The 19140-nt window shown below is 43.8% G+C and overlaps 1 protein-coding gene across 1 annotated transcript in view; it reads left to right on the top strand.

Annotated features, from left to right (window-relative positions):
- Positions 1-19140, top strand: part of scube2 (signal peptide, CUB domain, EGF-like 2) — a 57435-nt gene that overhangs the window by 744 nt on the left and 37551 nt on the right. The window contains exons 3-6 of the mRNA XM_056279017.1: positions 1870-1995; positions 10920-11054; positions 17844-17969; positions 18194-18310. Of these exons, the coding sequence (XP_056134992.1) occupies positions 1870-1995; positions 10920-11054; positions 17844-17969; positions 18194-18310 (504 nt within the window). The remainder of the gene's footprint in view (positions 1-1869; positions 1996-10919; positions 11055-17843; positions 17970-18193; positions 18311-19140) is intronic.

Here is a 19140-nt window from a genome sequence, read left to right as displayed (position 1 = left end):
ATACACACATATATATATATACACATATATATACATATATACATATATATATATATATACACTACCGTTCAAAAGTTTGGGATCACCCAAACAATTTCGTGTTTTCCATGAAAAGTCACACTTATTCACCACCATATGTTGTGAAATGAATAGAAAATAGAGTCAAGACATTGACAAGGTTAGAAATAATGATTTGTATTTGAAATAAGATTTTTTTTACATCAAACTTTGCTTTCGTCAAAGAATCCTCCATTTGCAGCAATTACAGCATTGCAGACCTTTGGCATTCTAGCTGTTAATTTGTTGAGGTAATCTGGAGAAATTGCACCCCACGCTTCCACAAGCAGCTCCCACAAGTTGGATTGGTTGGATGGGCACTTCTTTGAGCAGATTGAGTTTCTGGAGCATCACATTTGTGGGGTCAATTAAACGCTCAAAATGGCCAGAAAAAGAGAACTTTCATCTGAAACTCGACAGTCTATTCTTGTTCTTAGAAATGAAGGCTATTCCATGCGAGAAATTGCTAAGAAATTGAAGATTTCCTACACCGGTGTGTACTACTCCCTTCAGAGGACAGCACAAACAGGCTCTAACCAGAGTAGAAAAAGAAGTGGGAGGCCGCGTTGCACAACTGAGCAAGAAGATAAGTACATTAGAGTCTCTAGTTTGAGAAACAGACGCCTCACAGGTCCCCAACTGGCATCTTCATTAAATAGTACCTGTTAGAGCCTGTTTGTGCTGTCCTCTGAAGGGAGTAGTACACACCGGTGTAGGAAATCTTCAATTTCTTAGCAATTTCTCGCATGGAATAGCCTTCATTTCTAAGAACAAGAATAGACTGTCGAGTTTCAGATGAAAGTTCTCTTTTTCTGGCCATTTTGAGCGTTTAATTGACCCCACAAATGTGATGCTCCAGAAACTCAATCTGCTCAAAGAAGTGCCCATCCAACCAATCCAACTTGTGGGAGCTGCTTGTGGAAGCGTGGGGTGCAATTTCTCCAGATTACCTCAACAAATTAACAGCTAGAATGCCAAAGGTCTGCAATGCTGTAATTGCTGCAAATGGAGGATTCTTTGACGAAAGCAAAGTTTGATGTAAAAAAAATCTTATTTCAAATGCAAATCATTATTTCTAACCTTGTCAATGTCTTGACTCTATTTTCTATTCATTTCACAACATATGGTGGTGAATAAGTGTGACTTTTCATGGAAAACACAAAATTGTTTGGGTGATCCCAAACTTTTGAACGGTAGTGTATATATACATACACACATATACATATACTGTGAAGGTAATATACACACATTACAGACTATATATGTTTCTGTTGAGCTCCGTCTTTGTCATCATATTTCAGGACCTATTATATATATGTAATTATATAGCTCTCTAATGATATGTATATATGTATGTATCTACACGGATACAGGAAAACAGTTTTGTTGCATTGCAGTACAGGCCTGTTATGTGTGTTTCACACTAATCAGCTGCTGCAGGAAACAGGCCTGTGCTGCAATGCGTTACAGCTTTTTCCCTGCACCTGTGTTGATATTCCGCTCCTCATTGGTTCAGCACTTACAACACCACTGACGGTTTTGGAAAAAAACATATATATATATATATCCACTTTGGCTGCGGTTCGAGTTTTGGTTTAATACTTTATATTTGGTTAAACATTTGGTTAGATATTAAATATTTAGTTAAATATGCGGACGTGCAATTGAATGTTGCAGTTTATTTGAACCTTAGATAACTTGTGGTTGGAGACACACTTTAACTCTGTGTGTGTGTGTGTGTGTGTGTGTGTGTGTGTGTGTGTGTGTGTGTGTGTGTGTGTGTGTGTGTGTGTGTTGCGTAACATTTCACAGACATTGATGAGTGTGATCTGGAGTTTAATGGGGGTTGTGTGCATGAATGCAACAACATACCAGGAAACTACCGCTGCACGTGTCACGATGGATTCAACCTGGCGCATGACGGTCACAACTGTCTCGGTGAGATGTGGTTCAACTGTGACGTAAAAGGTTTTTGGAAACATTACGTTCCCTTTCACGCTTAGTTGTGCTGTCTACACTGTAATAAATTGTGGGCAAGACATTTTATTAAAAAAACAAAAAACAAACTCCCATCACTATTACGCAGCGATTTTCTGAAACTTAAAACGGTTCCCTAATGGCTGAAAACAGATGAGAACAGACAATAACAGATGAGAACAGGTGATAACAGACGATAACAAACGATAACAGACAATAACAGACGATAACAGATGAGAACAGGTGATAACAGACGATAACAAACGATAACAGACAATAACAGACGATAACAGACGCTAACCGATGCTAACAGATGATTAATAACGACAACAGATGATAACAGACATAGGATATGATAACAGTGGTAGGTCTTGTGATTTAGGTTACTGTCGCTTTAAGAGAGAGGTCTTGTGATTTGGGTTACTGTCGCTTTAAGAGGGAGGTCTTGTGATCAACGTTACTGTCGCTTTAAGAGATATGTCTTGTGATTTAGGTTACTGTCGCTTTAAGAGATATGTCTTGTGATCTAGGTTACTGTGGCTTTAAGAGCTAGGTCTTGTGATTTAGGTTACTGTCACTTTAAGAGATAGGTCTTGTGATTTAGGATACTGTCGCTTTAAGAGGTAGGTCTTGTGATCTAGGTTACTGTCGCTTTAAGAGATATGTCTTGTGAGCTAGGTTACCGTCACTTTAAGAGCTAGGTCTTGTGATTTAGGTTACTGTCACTTTAAGAGAGAGGTCTTGTGATTTGGGTTACTGTCGCTTTAAGAGCTAGGTCTTGTGATTTAGGTTACTGTCATTTTAAGAGCTAGGTCTTGTGATTTAGGTTACTGTCACTTTAAGAGCTAGGTCTTGGGATTTAGGTTACTGTCGCTCTAAGAGCTAGGTCTTGTGGGTTTAGGTTACTGTCACTTTAAGAGCTAGGTCTTGGGATTTAGGTTACTGTCACTTTAAGAGCTAGGTCTTGGGATTTAGGTTACTGTCACTTTAAGAGCTAGGTCTTGTGGGTTCACGAAGGGAACTCGGGGGAGGACCTTTTGTCTTGTGGCGTTGAGGCTCAAGTAGCGACCGAGCCACACGTGTTTCTTACTGTAGTACAGTTTGCTGATTAAGGAGTACTTAAATTTGAATATTCCTATAAGAAGATACTACAAACTGTGGAATAAAATACTTGTCTTATCCTTTCTTACATCGGAGTCCTGTGGAAGTTTTTTCCTTCTCAAGTTAACGTACACGAGTTAACTCCTGGCAATCGCTGAGCTTCAACCCCCACATTCGTAAGAAACTCTGCTCCAGTTGGATGAAAGGACATTTGTTGAAGAGTTTTAAACCAGAAGGAAATAAGAATTACACTAATTCAAGACACGGTGGCCATGAGTAAAGTTCGATTCTCAACTCTCCCTATATATAAAGGTGCCTTCCGTTTCCATGTGTTAGCTAGCGGACTAGCCCGACATCATCGTAAAAGGAAACATACGGTTTCTTGTGGTTAGCCACGCTACTTTGTGGACTTATCAGACTGAACTGTCAACACCATCATCATGTTTAGCTATTTTTAAGCCAGTTGGCGCATAAAGAATGGAGCACAGAGCTGAAGATACAGACACAGTTGTCAAGCTAAGGGTGAATGTCACAGCTAAGGCAGTGGGAGAAAGGTTGCAACATGCTGTTAGCTCACGGAAAGCCAAGCTAGCTAAGCTAACAGATAAAATGAATCAGATACGTCAATTAATGGACGACGGTGATGATAATAGCTTAACGTTAATTTAAACCAAATTAATGGCTGTTTGGGGAGTTTTGTGAATTGCATGCTAATGTTAAAGGGATACTTCAACAAATTTCGGAAGAAGATGAACAAAGATCAAGCTAACTGGTTAGAACCCAAGGCTGATGCCTTTAGGGATTTTGTAGTGAGGGCTAAGGCTTGGATAGATGAGGCTCATCTACGCATTGTAGAAGCTACAAAATGAGGTACAGCCATCAGATAGCGTATCCATGACGTCTTTCTCATCATTAAAGCATGGTTCAAAGGTAGCTCTGTGCATTCTTCTCATGCAATATATTATGCTTCGTCTACTCGTCTAAAGACAGAATTGAAGAGAGCTGAATGTTTAGCCCAAGCATCCGCTCTAAAACAGAGACAATTTTTAGAGGAACAGGAAGCTAAACTAAAAAGAGAAAGAGTGGAGCTGGAGATACAAACTGCTTTAGCTTCATCTGACGCTAAAATTAAGCTCTTGAACGAGTTTGAAGGGCTTATTATCTCATCCAGAGCATCAATTCATGATGGAATGAACTCCTACTTGTGTTCAAACAAATCTATAGATTTGTTAGCTCACAGGCAAGTAAAGTGTTCATCGCTCACAAAAAGGCAAGTAGCGCAGAGTAACGACATTCTACACAATGTTCGAAGATCAACTGCTGCAACTACTCGGGTGTGGGCAGAGACACTAGAGACTTTACAAGTTGTTATTGAAATGCTAGCTAAGCATCAAAGACTAGCCACGCTGCCCCCTCAGAACATTCCTGTGTTTCAAGGAGACCCCCTAGATTATCAGCTGTTCTTTCGGGCATTCGAACACAGAATAGAGGAAAATGACAGAGATCGGCAAAGACCGGCTCTGCTTTATGGAGCAGTATACTAGTGGACAGCCCAGGGAGCTGATAAGGAGCTCTCTCCATATGGAACCCCAGCGTGGCTATCGTGAAGCCAAGAGACTTCTGGAAGAACTTTTCAGAAATGCTTACAAGATTTCAGTGGCATATATCAACAAGGCCCTGAACTGGCCTACCATCAAGTCAGATGACAGCGAAGCGCTCCATTTATTTGGCCTCTATCTCACAGGATGTCGTAACGCTACGACTGATGTGGAGTAGATGGAAGAGTTGAACAATGCAGCTAACATGCTTGCAATCACTGTCAAACTCCCATACAAGTTGAGGGAAAGGTGGAGAAGTATGGTCTGTGGTAGTGAGGACAAGGAAAATCGCAGAGCCAAGTTCAACGACCTTGTGGACTTTGTCAACAGGCAAGTAAAGGAAGCCTTGCAACCCACTATTGGGTGACATAAAGGACTTTGCCTCAAAGAGCCAAGCTAATGGTCAAACGGATGAGAGGTTGCACAGGAGAAGTGGTAACAAGAGAGGCTTCACCACAGCTGCAACTATCGCCAGTAATCAAGCAGTGAGTCCCCAGTCTAAGTAAGAATTTAAAGTCACTGGCAGCCAAGTTTGTGCATTTTCCAAACCCTGTCTCTGCTGTCAGGGTGGAGAACAAGCTATGGAACAGTGAATGAAGATGAAGAAGTCCCTTTATAAGGAGAAGATTGACTGCTTATGAGCAAAAGGCCTGTGCTTCAGCTGACTGAAACAGGGACATATGAGTAAATCATGTAAGAAGAAAATGAGCTGCCAAGTCTGCACACAGTCTCACCCTACAGTGTTGCACATGAAGGCCAAAAACAATGTTACGAACAAGGAGGTAGGGCTTGAAGAGGAATCATAAAACGGTGAGGAACGACTGTCAGAGTCAGTTGTGAGTGGGCTTGTGGGTGAAGATACAAGGATTTGTGGAGCGACAAATGCTGAAAACACAGAGATCATCTTAGCAATAGTTAAAAGTCAAGACCAACAAGGGGCAAAGCGTGAGGACAACTTACACTTTCCTCGACCCTGGTAGTATTGCCTGCTTTTATACTGAGGAACTAATGAAAGAACTCAACTTCATAGGCAGAAAGACACGCATCTTATTAAAGATAATGGGGGAGAAAAAGGTCGTTAGCAGTCACATGGCTTGGAGGTGAGCAGCTTAGATTGCAATGATTTTCTGGGGCTCCCAGATGCATTCTTCCAGAAGACTATTCTGGCAACTAAATGTAACATTCCTTTACAAGAGAATATCGACAAGTGGCCTCATCTTCAGCAGGTGTAACTCCCAAAAAATAGATGCAGAGATAGGACTGCTTATTGGGATTAACGTGCCCAAGGCTATTGAACCCTGGCAAGTCATTGCCAGCATAGACGACGGTCCGTATGCTGTAAGAACACGACTTGGCTGGCTCATCAGTTGACTCTCCGGGAAGGCACTGGCCACAGTACAGTAAATGGGCTGATACAGATTTCATCCAACTGTATATCAGTTGCCAGACTGGAAGAACTCTGGAGTCCGCAGTTCAAGAGTGACTTCCCTGAGAGCGAGCAAGACGATAAGCTGGAGATGTCCAGAGAGGCTTTTCAGTTCCTTGACATGGCCTCACAATCAGCTAGACTTGTGGATGGACATTACAACATCGCCCTGTCACTGAGGAATAAGGACATGAAGATGCCCAACAACCATAAGATTGCTGAGTAGCGCGCTCTGAACTTTCCATGCAGAGTACTCAACATTCGTGGGTGGCATCGTTGATAAGGGCTATGCCGTGAAGGTACCCAGCAAAGACCTCAGCCATGACGGTGGTAGAGTTTGATACCTGCCACACCACGGGGTTTATCAAGAAGCAGAAGATCCGAGTGGTCTTTGATTGTGGAGCATCTTACCAGGGCACCACTCTGAATGACCAGCTTCTACAGGGACCAGATCTCACTAGCACTCTCCTTGGTGTCATCACCAGGTTCAGGCATGAGCAAGTGGCAGTGATAGCCGATGTGGAAGCGATGTTCCACCAGGTTAAGGTGCCGGATGAAGACTCTGACCTTCTCCGGTTCCTCTGGTGGACGTCAGGCGACATCAGTTAGGAGATGGAGGAGTACAATATGGTGTTGCACTTGTTCTGTGCAGCCTCATCTCCGAGCTGTGCCAGCTTTGCCCTGTGGAAATATGCCAAAGACAGCAGAGCTCAGTCCAATGCCCAAGCAGTCTAAACCCTGCTGCGCAACTTCTACGTGGATGACTGTCTTAAATCAGTCCACTCAGAAGAAGAGGCAGTGTTGTTGTACCACACCTTGCGAAATGTATGTGGAAAGGGTGGATTCAGACTCACCAAGTGGGTAAGCAACAGCAGGGCCATGCTGTCTGCCATCCCAGAAGAGGAGAGGGCAACAGAGGTTAAAGACCTTGAGCTGGATTGAGATGGGCTTCCCATAAAGAGAGCTTTGGGAGTTCACTAATGTACCGAGTCCGACAGATTCAGGTTCAAGATCATCATACGAGACAAAGCGCCCACCAGGAGAAACATTCTGTCCACCTTTTTTTTAGGTGCCTTTTTTCACCTAAAAAATATTCCTAGAATTAGACCCTACCTCTCCCTGGAAGACGCCAAAAAGGTGACGCTTGCTTTTATTGCGTCACGTCTAGACTATTGCAATGCACTTCTTACTGGTTTACCCAAAAAAAGTATCGATAGGCTGCAACTAGTACAGAACGCGGAAGCAAGGGTCGTAACAAAAACCAGGATGAGAGATTACATGACCCCAGTTTTAGTGTCTTTACACGGGCTTCCTGTAGCATTGAGGATGGATTTTAAAATTATTTTACTTGTGTTCAAAGCTCTACATGGTTTAGCATCCTCATACCTATCTGGCTGCTTATCTTGTTATGGTCTGAGCCGCTCTCTTAGATCCTCTGGTGCTGGCCTGCTCAATGTCCCTAGAATGAACTACAAAAAGTATGGCGACGCATTAAGAGAAGCAGCGTCCATAGATAGTTTAAGAATCAGCTCAAGACCAATTTTTATGCTTTTGCTTTTAATTAATTCCACTTTCTTTTATCTTGTACTGTGGTTTTATGTTTTTTGCCCAGGTCTGTGTTTTATTACTTTTAACTTATTTTATCTGTATTGTTGTTGAGTTTTATTGTTTCCCTTGTTTTTAATGTAAAGCACTTGGAGCTGCATTTTATGTAGGAAAGGTGCTATACAAATAAAGTTTATTATTATTATTATTATCAGTTCTGTTTATGATCTATTGGGTATCTTGGCACCAGTTGTGCTCCCAGTGAAGGGAATCCTGCAAAGGCTCTGCAGACTAAAGCTTGGCTGTGATGTCCTGATACCTGATGAGTTCGCTCGTGAGTGGTCTGCTTGGAAGACAGGGCTTCACCAGCCAGTGGAGCTCAGTGTCACTAGGTGTTTCACGCCTGCAGGCTTTGATGAAGCAGTATTCAGCCAACTGCACCACTTCGCTGATGCTAGCGAAGAAGGTTATGGGACAGTTAGTTACATGCTACTGAAGAACAGCAGCAACAAAGTCCACTGCGTTTGTCATGGGGAAAGCCAGAGTGGCTCCAGTTAAGCCCATGACTATCCCTTGCATGGAGCTCACTGCAGCCACCATAGCTGCTCGCATGGACAAGACATTGAGAGTGGAATGGCAGCTGAAACTCCAAGAGTCTGTGTTCTGGTCAGACAGCAAAACTGTGCTGAAGTATATCAGAAACCAGAAACAGAAAAAGCAGATTCCGCACTTTCGTCACTAACCAAGTGGAGACTATCTTGAAGATCTCTAAACAATATCAGTGGAGATATGTTAACACCTCACAGAACCCTCAAGGCAGTGAAACTCACCCAAAGCCATACTTGGTTGCAGGGGCCGGACATTCTCACCAAGCCTATCGAAGACTGGCCCAAGAACCCGGACCACCCTGGGGACCTAACAACAGAGAACCCAGAGGTAAGGATTGCCGTGGTCAGTGCTACTGCAGCTAAAGATCAAAGGGATGCAGTACTGGCGTTCATGCAGTACTTCTCTTCCTAGCTTCACCTTAGGAAGGTGGTCACCTTAGGATGCCGTAAGAGGAAGGAGTTGGACGCTACTCCCTCTCCACTCGATGTCGACAAGGGAGATGAGGAACTTCAAGGCAAGTGTCTTGAGAGCAGACACTGGTAAGCTCACAGTGGACAACCTTACAGAAGCAGAGAAGGAGATCCTTCGCTATTGTCAAGGAAAGACGTTCTCCAAAGAAATCTCTGCACTTCAAAGGTGTGAGGGCGTGAAGAGAAGCAGTACCCTTTTCAGGCTTAGTCCAGTCCTCCAAGAGGGCATCCTCAGAGTAGGAGGAAGACTCATCAGGGCTGCTATGCCCGAGGATTCAAAGCAGCCAGCGATCCTGGACAAGGATCTTCATATCGCAAAGTTGATCCTCAGAGAAATCCGTGGGAATTTGGGTCACAGCGGTCGCAATCATGTGCTCTCCAAGTTGCAGTCCAAGTTTTGGATCCCTGGAGTAAACTCGGTTATAAGGAGAATCTTATCCAAGTATCATGTTTGTCGATGTTCACATCGAGCTCCAGGGCAACAACAGATGGCCGACCAACCTCGAGACAGAGTCCTGCCAGACGAGCCTCCGTTTACCAACCCTGGAGTGGACTACTACAGCCCGTTCGAAGTAAAACGTGAAAGGAGTACATTGAAAATGTACAGCGTCATTTTTACATGACTGGCAATCCATGCAACACATTTAGAGGTAGCATCTTCGCTGGTTATGGACTTCTTCATAAATGCTGTTCGTCGTTTCATAGCTAGAAGAGGCTAGGTAAAAATCCTTCGCTCAGACAATGAAACGAACTTTGTTGGAGCCCAGTGTGAGCTGAAGAGAGCCATTGGAGAGTGAAATAGCTCCAAGTTCGAGAACACTACATCAGAGTGGCATCCAGTGGATGCTTAATCCTCCCACTGGAATCCACCATGGAGGAATTTGGGAGAGGTTGATCAGGTCTTTGAAGAAGATCCTGAGTCCCACCCTTAAGCTACAGACACTTGATGAGGAGGGCCTTCACACCCTGCTATTTGAGGCAGAGGCTATCATGAACAGTCTGCCTATAACCAAGGTGTCCAGCAATCCAAGTGATTGTTCGATAAGCAGGCTCTCTATACACACAGGAGGTGGAAACAGATCCAGTATATGGCAGACATATTCTGGACACGATGGACAAGAGAATATCTACCAAAGCTGCAAGAGCGCCACAAGTGGTCCCATCCACCTTGCAACTTCACAATAGGAGACATCGTGTTGATCATCGACTACTCAGCACCATGCAACTCTTGGGTCATGGGAAAGGTCTTTCAGACAGTCCCAGACAAGTTTGCACTGGTATGTCAGGTCCACATCAAGATTAAGACCAGTACACTGGATAGGCCCATTATGAAGATTTGTCTACTACAGGAGGCTGAGCGAGGCAGTGGTAAAGACTGTCCTCCAACTAGGGCCACGTGCTAGTAACCTCTTAGCCCCAAGGTAAATGGTAAATCAAGCAACGAAGAAAGAAGACTGCTTAAATAGGAGGACTTCGATTTCTTTGGCTCCACATATTGTATATAGTTGGTAATTGTCCCTGGTAAAGAGTACAGGTAGGGGCCGGTATTTGGGAGCCGAGTTACATTTATATATGTTTAGTTCTATAAATAGGCACAGTCTGTATTGGCTTAATAGCTTATGTAAATTGAGATCAATGAGTGATTTCATTGAATAAGTTAATTAATAGTATTTGTTAAAAGTCAGCTAATAATCATTTGATTTGATTCATGTTGATGTAAGCGTGATTTTTGTAAAAGGCAACAGTGTGAACTTTCTGTTAGAATGTTGATTTAGATTACTGTCACTTTAAGAGCTAGGTCTTGTGGGTTCACGAATGGAACTCGGGAGAGGACTTTTTTTTGTGGAGCTGAGGCTCAAGTAGCGACCGAGCCACACGTGTTTCTTACCGTAGTACAGTTTGCTGATTAAAGAGTTTTTAACTTTGAATATTCCTATAAGAAGATACTACAAACTGTGGAATAACATACTTGTTTTATTCTTTCTTACATCGGAGTCCTGTGGAAGTTTTTCCCTTCTCACGTTAACATACACAAGTTAAGTCCAGGAAATTGTTGGGCTTCAACCCCCGCACAAACCAAACATTTCTTTTTCCTTTAATGGTATCAATTAATGCATTGTATCCACTTCCCTTTAGATGTGGATGAGTGTAAATTCAACAATGGCGGATGTCAGCACACATGTGTAAACACGATGGGCAGCTATGAGTGCCGCTGTAAAGAGGGCTTCTTCCTGAGTGACAACCAGCACACATGCATCCAGCGCTCTGTGGGTAAGTTCCCATGTAGACATATAGACAGCATATAGAAAGCATGTAGACAGCATTTAGAGAGTACGTAGACACATGTAGACACATGTAGACAGAATACAGGCAGCATGTAGACACGTAGAGAGCATGTAGACATACTATGTAGACAGCATACAGACAGCATGTAGACAGCATGTAGACAGCATACAGACAGCATGTAGACAGCATACAGACAGCATGTAGACAGCATGTAGACAGCATGTAGACAGCATGTAGACAGCATACAGACAGCATGTAGACAGCATACAGACAGCATGTAGACATATTTAGACACATGTAGACAGCATGTAAGTACATGTAGACAGCATGTCGACACATATAGAAAGCATATAGATGGCATATAGACACATGTAGACAGCCGGTCGACACATGTAGATAGCATGTCGACACATGTACACATATGTAGGCATATAGATAGCATGTAGACACATAGACACATGTAGACAGAATGTCGACACATAAAGACAGCATATAGACAGCATGTAGACAGGATAGATAGCATGTAGACAGCATGTAGACACATGTAGATAGCATGTAGACAGCATGTAGACAGGATAGATAGCATGTAGACAGCATGTAGACACATGTAGACAGCATATAGACAGCATGTAGACAGGATAGATAGCATGTAGACAGCATGTAGACACATGTAGATAGCATGTAGACACAGGTAGATAGCATGTAGACAGCATAGATAGCATGTGCACAGCATGTAATCACATGTAGACAGCATGTAGAAAGTATGTAGACACATGTAGACAGTATATAGAAGGCATGTAGATACAAGTAGACAGAATACAGACAGCATGTAAACACATGTAGACAGCATGTAGACAGCATAGATAGCATGTACACAGCATGTAATCACATGTAGACAGCATGTAGAAAGTATGTAGACACATGTAAACAGCATGTAGAAAGTATGTAGACACATGTAGACCGCATGTACTCACATGTAGACAGCATGTAGACAGTATGTAGACAAATGTACACAGCATGTAGTCACATGTAGACAGCATGTAGACACATGTAGAGACATGCAGACAGCATGTAGACAGCATTTAGACAACATGTAGATATGTGTAGACACATAGACAGCATGCAGACACATGTAGACAGCATGTAGACACCATGTAGACACATGTAGACAACATGTAGACGGCATGTAGACACATGTAGACAGTATATAGAAGGCATGTAGATACATGTAGACAGCATATAGAAGGCATGTAGACACATGTAGACAGTATATAGAAGGCATGTAGATACATGTAGACAGTATATAGAAGGCATGTAGATACATGTAGACAGTATATAGAAGGCATGTAGACACATGTAGACAGTATATAGAAGGCATGTAGACACATGTAGACAGTATATAGAAGGCATGTAGATACATGTAGACAGTATATAGAAGGCATGTAGATACATGTAGACAGCATATAGAAGGCATGTAGACACATGTAGACAGTATATAGAAGGCATGTAGACACATGTAGACAGTATATAGAAGGCATGTAGATACATGTAGACAGTATATAGAAGGCATGTAGATACATGTAGACAACATGTAGACGGCATGTAGACACATGTAGACAGCATATAGACAGCATGTAGATACATGTAGACAGAATACAGATGGCATGTAGACACATGTAGACACAACATACACAGCATATAGACACATGTCAACAGCATGTAAACAGCATGTAGACACATGTAGACAGTATGTAGACACATGTAGAGACATGCAGACAGCATGTAGACAGCATTTAGACAACATATAGACACATATAGACAGCATGTAGACACATTTAGACAACATGTAGACAGCATGTAGACACATGTAGACACAATATGGACAACGTGTAGACAGCATGTCCTGCACACAGCATGCACCTGGACACCTCTACCTATCTAGTAGCCTATGTGCCGCCTGCAGAGTGTGTCTGTGTGTAGGGAAAAACTGTGTGATGTTTGAAGGACAGTCATTCTAAAGATAAAGGTGACGTGAACATGTCAAGAATAGCTGTCCCATTTAAGAGGGTAAAGCAGTATCTGTGTGTGTGTGTGTGTGTGTGTGTGTGTGTGTGTGTGTGTGTGTGTGTGTGTGTGTGTGTGTGTGTGTGTGTGTGTCTGAGTTCATGAGAATATTGAGCTGTGAGCCTGTGAAAAGGGACTCAGAATATGTAGCAGATTGTTAGTGTGCTCGCTATCCTACATGTTTGAGATTGACAGCACAGTGAGGCATGACAGCTTTGGAGTCGGCTCGTCTCTTGTGAGGCTTTTTGTGGAGCTGCTGGGCGCTGAAGCCCACACGCTGTGGGGACGGAGGCTGCGTGTCCCAGGGACCAACACTAGTGTAGAACTGTGGCACCGTGTCCTCCATCAGACCGACATTCCTATGGATCTGAATTTCCCAGGCAGAACCGCTTTTGTTTTGTTCCTCTTCACCAACCTGGACTAAACAGAAGGGGTTTCCAGTGGGGCTGTGTATTTTTATTTTATTTTATGACTTTATTGATCCCCATGGGGAAATTCTTCTTCTGCATTTAACCCATGCTAGCTGTGTAGCTAGGAGCAGTGGGCAGCCGCCGTGCAGCGCCCGGGGACCAACTCCAGTTGGTCTTGCCATGCCTCGGTCAGGGGCACAGACAGCAGTATTAACCCTAACATGAATGTCTTTTTGATGGTGGGAGGAAACCGGAGCACCTGGAGAAACCCCCCACAGACACGGGGAGAACATGCAAACTCCACCCAGAAAGGACCTGAGATGACCCCCAATGTTGGACAACCCCAGGGTTCGAACCTAGGACCAACACTGTTATCTAGCGGTCGTGGGGTTACACACAACACAAAATATTTGTCACGAACTTTTACCTGTAAACAATTAAGAATCGACGAGGATGCACAAGCCAGTGCATTCTTGGTGCTGGACCCAAGCCCGAATAAATGGGGAGGTTTGCGTCAGGAAGGGCATCCAATGTAAAATCTTTGCCAAATCAAATATGCGGATCATAAATAGGATTTCCATACTGGATCACTCGAGGCCCGGGTTACCAATGACCGCCACTGGTGCTGTTAACCAGCAGGGTGTCGGTGGAAACTATGCTACTGTTGGGCGAAGGAGAAGGAGAGGGGGAAAGCATGTCCAGAGGCAGCTAGAGAGGAGGAAGGGTAGGCATGTGGAGGTGAGAGTTGGAACTTTGAATGTTGGCACTATGACTGGTAAAGGGAGAGAGCTGGCTGATATGATGGAGAGAAGAAAGGTAGGCATACATGTGTGCAAGAGATAAGGCCAGGAGTATTGGAGGTGGGTTCAAGCTCTTCTACCATGGTGTGAATGGGAGGAGTAATGGGGTAGGGGTACTTCTGAAGGAAGAGTATGTCAAGAGTGTGCTGGAGGTGAAGAGAGTGTCAGACAGAGTGATGAGTATGAAGCTGGAAATTGAAGGTTTATTGCTGAATGTTATCAGCGCATATGCCCCGCAAGTTGGGTGTGAGATGGAAGAGAAAGAAGAATTCTGGAGTGAGTTGGACGACATGGTGGAGAGGGTACCCAAGGAGGAGAGAGTGGTGATTGGAGTGGACTTCAATGGACATGTTGGTGAAGGGAACAGAGGTGATGAGGAGGTGATGGGAAGGTATGGTGTCAAGGAGAGAAATGTGGAAGGACAGATGGTGGTGGATCTTGCGAAAAGGATGGAAATGGCTGTGGTGAATACATATTTCAAGAAGAGGGAGGAACACAGGGTGACATACAAGAGTGGAGGAAAGTGCACACAGGTGGACTATATCTTATGTAGAAGGCACCATCTAAAAGGGATTGGAGACTGCAAGGTGGTGACAGGGGAGAGCGTAGCTAGACAGCATCGGATGGTGGTCTGTAGGATGACTTTGGAGACCAAGAAGAGGAAGAGAGTGAAGACACAGCCGAAGATCAAATGGTGGAAGTTGAAGAAGGAAGACTGTTGTGTGGAGTTCAGGCAGGAGTTAGACAGGCACTGGGTGGTAGTGAAGAGTTGCCAGATGGCTGGGCAACCACTGCAGAAATAGTGAGGGAGACAGCTTTGAAAGTACTTGGTGTGTCATCAGGACAGAGGAAGGAAGACAAGGAGACTTGGTGGTGGGATGAGGAAGTACAGCAAATATACAGAGGAAGAGGCTGGCAGGGAAGAAGTGGGATAGTCAGAGAGATGAAGAAAGTAGACAGGAGTACAAGGAGAAGCAGCGTAAAGTGAAGACAGAGGTGGCAAAGGCAAAGGAAAAGGTGTATGGTGAGTTGTATGAGAGGTTAGACACTAAGGAAGGAGAAGAGGACTTGTACCGATTGGCTAGACAGAGAGACCAAGCTGCAAAGGATGTGCAGCCAGTTAGGGCGATCAAGGATAGAGATGGAAATGTGCTGACAAGCGAGGAGAGTGTGCTGAGAAGGTGGAAGGAGTACTTTGAGGGGCTGATGAATGAAGAAAATGAGAGAGAGAGAAGGTTGGATGATGTAGGGATAGTGAATCAGGAAGTTCAGCGGATTAGCAAGGAGGAAGTGAGGGCAGCTATGAAGAGGATGAAGAGTGGAAAGACAGTTGGTCCTGATGACATACCTGTGGAGGCATGGAGATGTTTAGGAGAGGTGGCAGTGGGGTTTTTAACTAGATTGTTTAACACAATCCTGGAAAGTGAGAGGATGCCTGAGGAGTGGAGAAGAAGCATACTGGTACCGATTTTCAAGAACAAGGGCGATGTGCAGAACTGTAACAACTACAGAGGTATAAAGTTGATCAGCCACAGCATGAAGATTTGGGAAAGAGTAATAGAAGCTAGGTTAAGAGGAGAGGTGATGATCAGCAGCAGCAGTATGGGTTCATGCCAGGAAAGAGCACCACAGATGTGATGTTTGCTTTGAGAATGTTGATTGAGAAGTATAGAGGAGGTCAGAAACAGTTGCATTGTGTCTTTGTGGATTTAGAGAAAGCATACGACAGGGTGCCGAGAGAGGAGGTGTGGTATTGTATGAGGAAGTCGGGAGTTGCAGAGAAGTATGTAGGAGTGGTGCAGGATATGTATGAGGGCAGTGGGACAGTGGTGAGGTGTGTGGTTGGAATGACAGATGGGTTCAAGGTGGAGGTGGGATTACATCAAGGATCGGCTCTGAGCCCTTTCTTGTTTGCACTGGTGATGGACAGGTTGACGGACAAGATCAGACAGGAGTCTCCGTGGACGATGATGTTTGCAGATGACATTGTGATCTGTAGCGAGAGTAGGGTGCAGGTTGACGAGAGCCTGGAGAGGTGGAGGTATGCACTGGAGAGAAGAGGAATGAAAGTCAGTAGGAGCAAGATGGAATACCTATGCGTGAATGAGAGGGAGGACAGTGGAATGGTCAGGATGCAAGGAGTGGGGGTGATGAAGGTGGATGAGTTTAAATACTTGGGGTCAACTGTCCAAAGTAACGGGGAGTGCAGTAGAGAGGTGAAGAAGAGAGTGCAGTCAGGGTGGAGTGGGTGGAGAAGAGCGTCAGGAGTGATTTGTGACAGAAGGGTATCAGCAAGAGTTAAAGGGAAGGTTTACAAGATGGTAGTGAGACCAGCTATGTTATATGGTTTGGAGACAGTGGCACTGATGACAAGACAGGAGGTGGAGGTGGAGGTGACAGAGGTGAAGATGATAAGATTTTCATTGGGAGTGATGAAGGAGGACAGGATTAGGAACGAGTATATTAGAGGGACAGCTCAGGTTGGACGGTTTGGAGACAAGCAAGAGAGACAAGATTGAGATGGCTTGGACATGTGTGGAGGAGAGATGCTGGGTATACTGGGAGAAGGATGCTGAATATGGAGCTGCCAGGGAAGAGGAGAAGAGGAAGGCCAAAGAGGAGGTTTATGGATGTGGTGAGGGAGGACATGCAGGTGGCTGGTGTGACAGAGGAAGATACAGAAGACAGGAAGAGATGGAAACGGATGATCTGCTGTGGCGCCCCCTAACGGGAGCAGCCGAAAATAGTAGTAGTAGTATAGTAGTAGTAATAGTAGTAGTAGGTTTCGAGATTCGATACAGTATCACAAAAGATAATATCACGATACTCGAGTGTATCGATGTTTGTTTTCTTACATCCATCGTTTCCGGCCTGTAGGGGCAAATCTTCCCATCCTATGGACACATCCAGTCGGCTCCACACAGACTTTTACAGGACACGTCTTACTTTCCAGGTGGAAGCATCACATGATGAAGGAAGCAGATTTATTGATTTGAGGGATTGATACACGTGTTGTTGTTATGTATAATGAACATGTGTTGTTGTTGTGTCTAATGAACATGAAGAGATGAGAATAGTCACTCTGCAAGTTGTGGAAGAGGCCATTTTAAATGTGAGGCCTTTTCCTCTGGGTTCAGTAGAAAGAAGCTGTGAAGCCATGCTGAGGGTGCAACACGTCAAACTCTGCAGCTCCTCACACCAACCTCAGCACCACCCCTCCTCCTCCTCCTCCTCCTCCTCCTCCTCCTCTGTCTCACTGTCTGTCAGCTGCATGCAGCAGATACCAAACTAACCTCTTCCCCTCTCAACACAGCCTTCAGCATGACTACATAGTGCCCTTTGAGCAAGGGTTTTATGTCGTTGTGTTTTCTTGGAAACAGAGGTAGTGAACAGCTTCTTTTCACCGTTGCAGAATCATCAGGATGCATGAGTGACCTTGTGTACCATCAGTCAGTCACTGTAGGACACTTCCATTGTGTGCTCTCTCTCCTGGTTTGCAGAGGGCCTCAGCTGCATGAATAAGGAGCACGGCTGTGCTCACATCTGCAAAGAGACGCCCAAAGGAGGAGTGGCCTGTGAGTGCCGGCCCGGGTTCGAACTGGCCAGCGACCAAAGAGGCTGCATCTGTATGTGATGTGTGCATCCATACAAAGCACACATTCCACCATGGCTATTGACACACACATGTACACACACATGTACACACACACACACACACACACACACACACACACACACACACACACACACACACACACACACATGTGCACACATGCACACATACACACACGTACACACTAGGTTACTAGGTTCATAGTGATGTGAGCTGACATGTGATGCTGGCTTGCAGTGACCTGTCACCATGGGAACGGCGGCTGCCAGCACACGTGTGACGACACGGAGCAGGGCCCCATATGCAGGTGTCATGTCAGGTACAGCCTGCAGCCAGACACACGCTCCTGTGTAGGTAAGTGCTGCTCCAAGGGCCTTCCTGGTTATGCTGTAACAGTTATGCTGTAACAGTTATACTGTAACAGTTATAATGTAACAGTTATACTGTAACAGTTATAATCTAACAGTTATACTGTAACAGTTATAATCTAACAGTTATACTGTAACAGTTATAATCTAACAGTTATAATGTAACAGTTATAATCTAACAGTTATAATGTAACAGTCATAATGTAACAGTTATAATGTAACAGTTATACTGTAACAGTTATACTGTAACAGTTATAATCTAACAGTTATACTGTAACAGTTATACTGTAACAGTTATAATCTAACAGTTATACTGTAACAGTTATAATCTAACAGTCATAATGTAACAGTTATAATGTAACAGTTATACTGTAACAGTTATACTGTAACAGTTATAATGTAACAGTTATACTGTAACAGTTATAATCTAACAGTTATACTGTAACAGTTATACTGTAACAGTTATAATGTAACAGTTATACTGTAACAGTTATAATGTAACAGTTATAATGTAACAGTTATACTGTAACAGTTATAATGTAAGTTATACTGTAACAGTTATAATGTAACAGTTATAATGTAACAGTTATAATGTAAGTTACACTGTTAGTTATAATGTAACAGTTATAATGTAAGTTACACTGTGACAGTAATCCTGTTGAACCAAGACAGAGACCCCTGCTACACATGTTCTGCTGTACTCTTTCTTTTTCTTTCTCTTCAGCTGTTTGCAAAATGTCCTTTTTATGAGCTTTTTATGTGGTGGGGGAAAACCGATTGTGTCTGAAAGTGATATTTCACTCTGACTTGGAACTT

The sequence above is a fragment of the Lampris incognitus genome, chromosome 4 (genome assembly GCF_029633865.1).
Source record: "Lampris incognitus isolate fLamInc1 chromosome 4, fLamInc1.hap2, whole genome shotgun sequence".
Classification (NCBI taxonomy): Eukaryota; Metazoa; Chordata; class Actinopteri; order Lampriformes; family Lampridae; genus Lampris; species Lampris incognitus.
The sequence above is the reverse complement of the archived record's forward strand: the minus strand, read 5'-3'. Positions and strand labels throughout refer to the sequence as shown.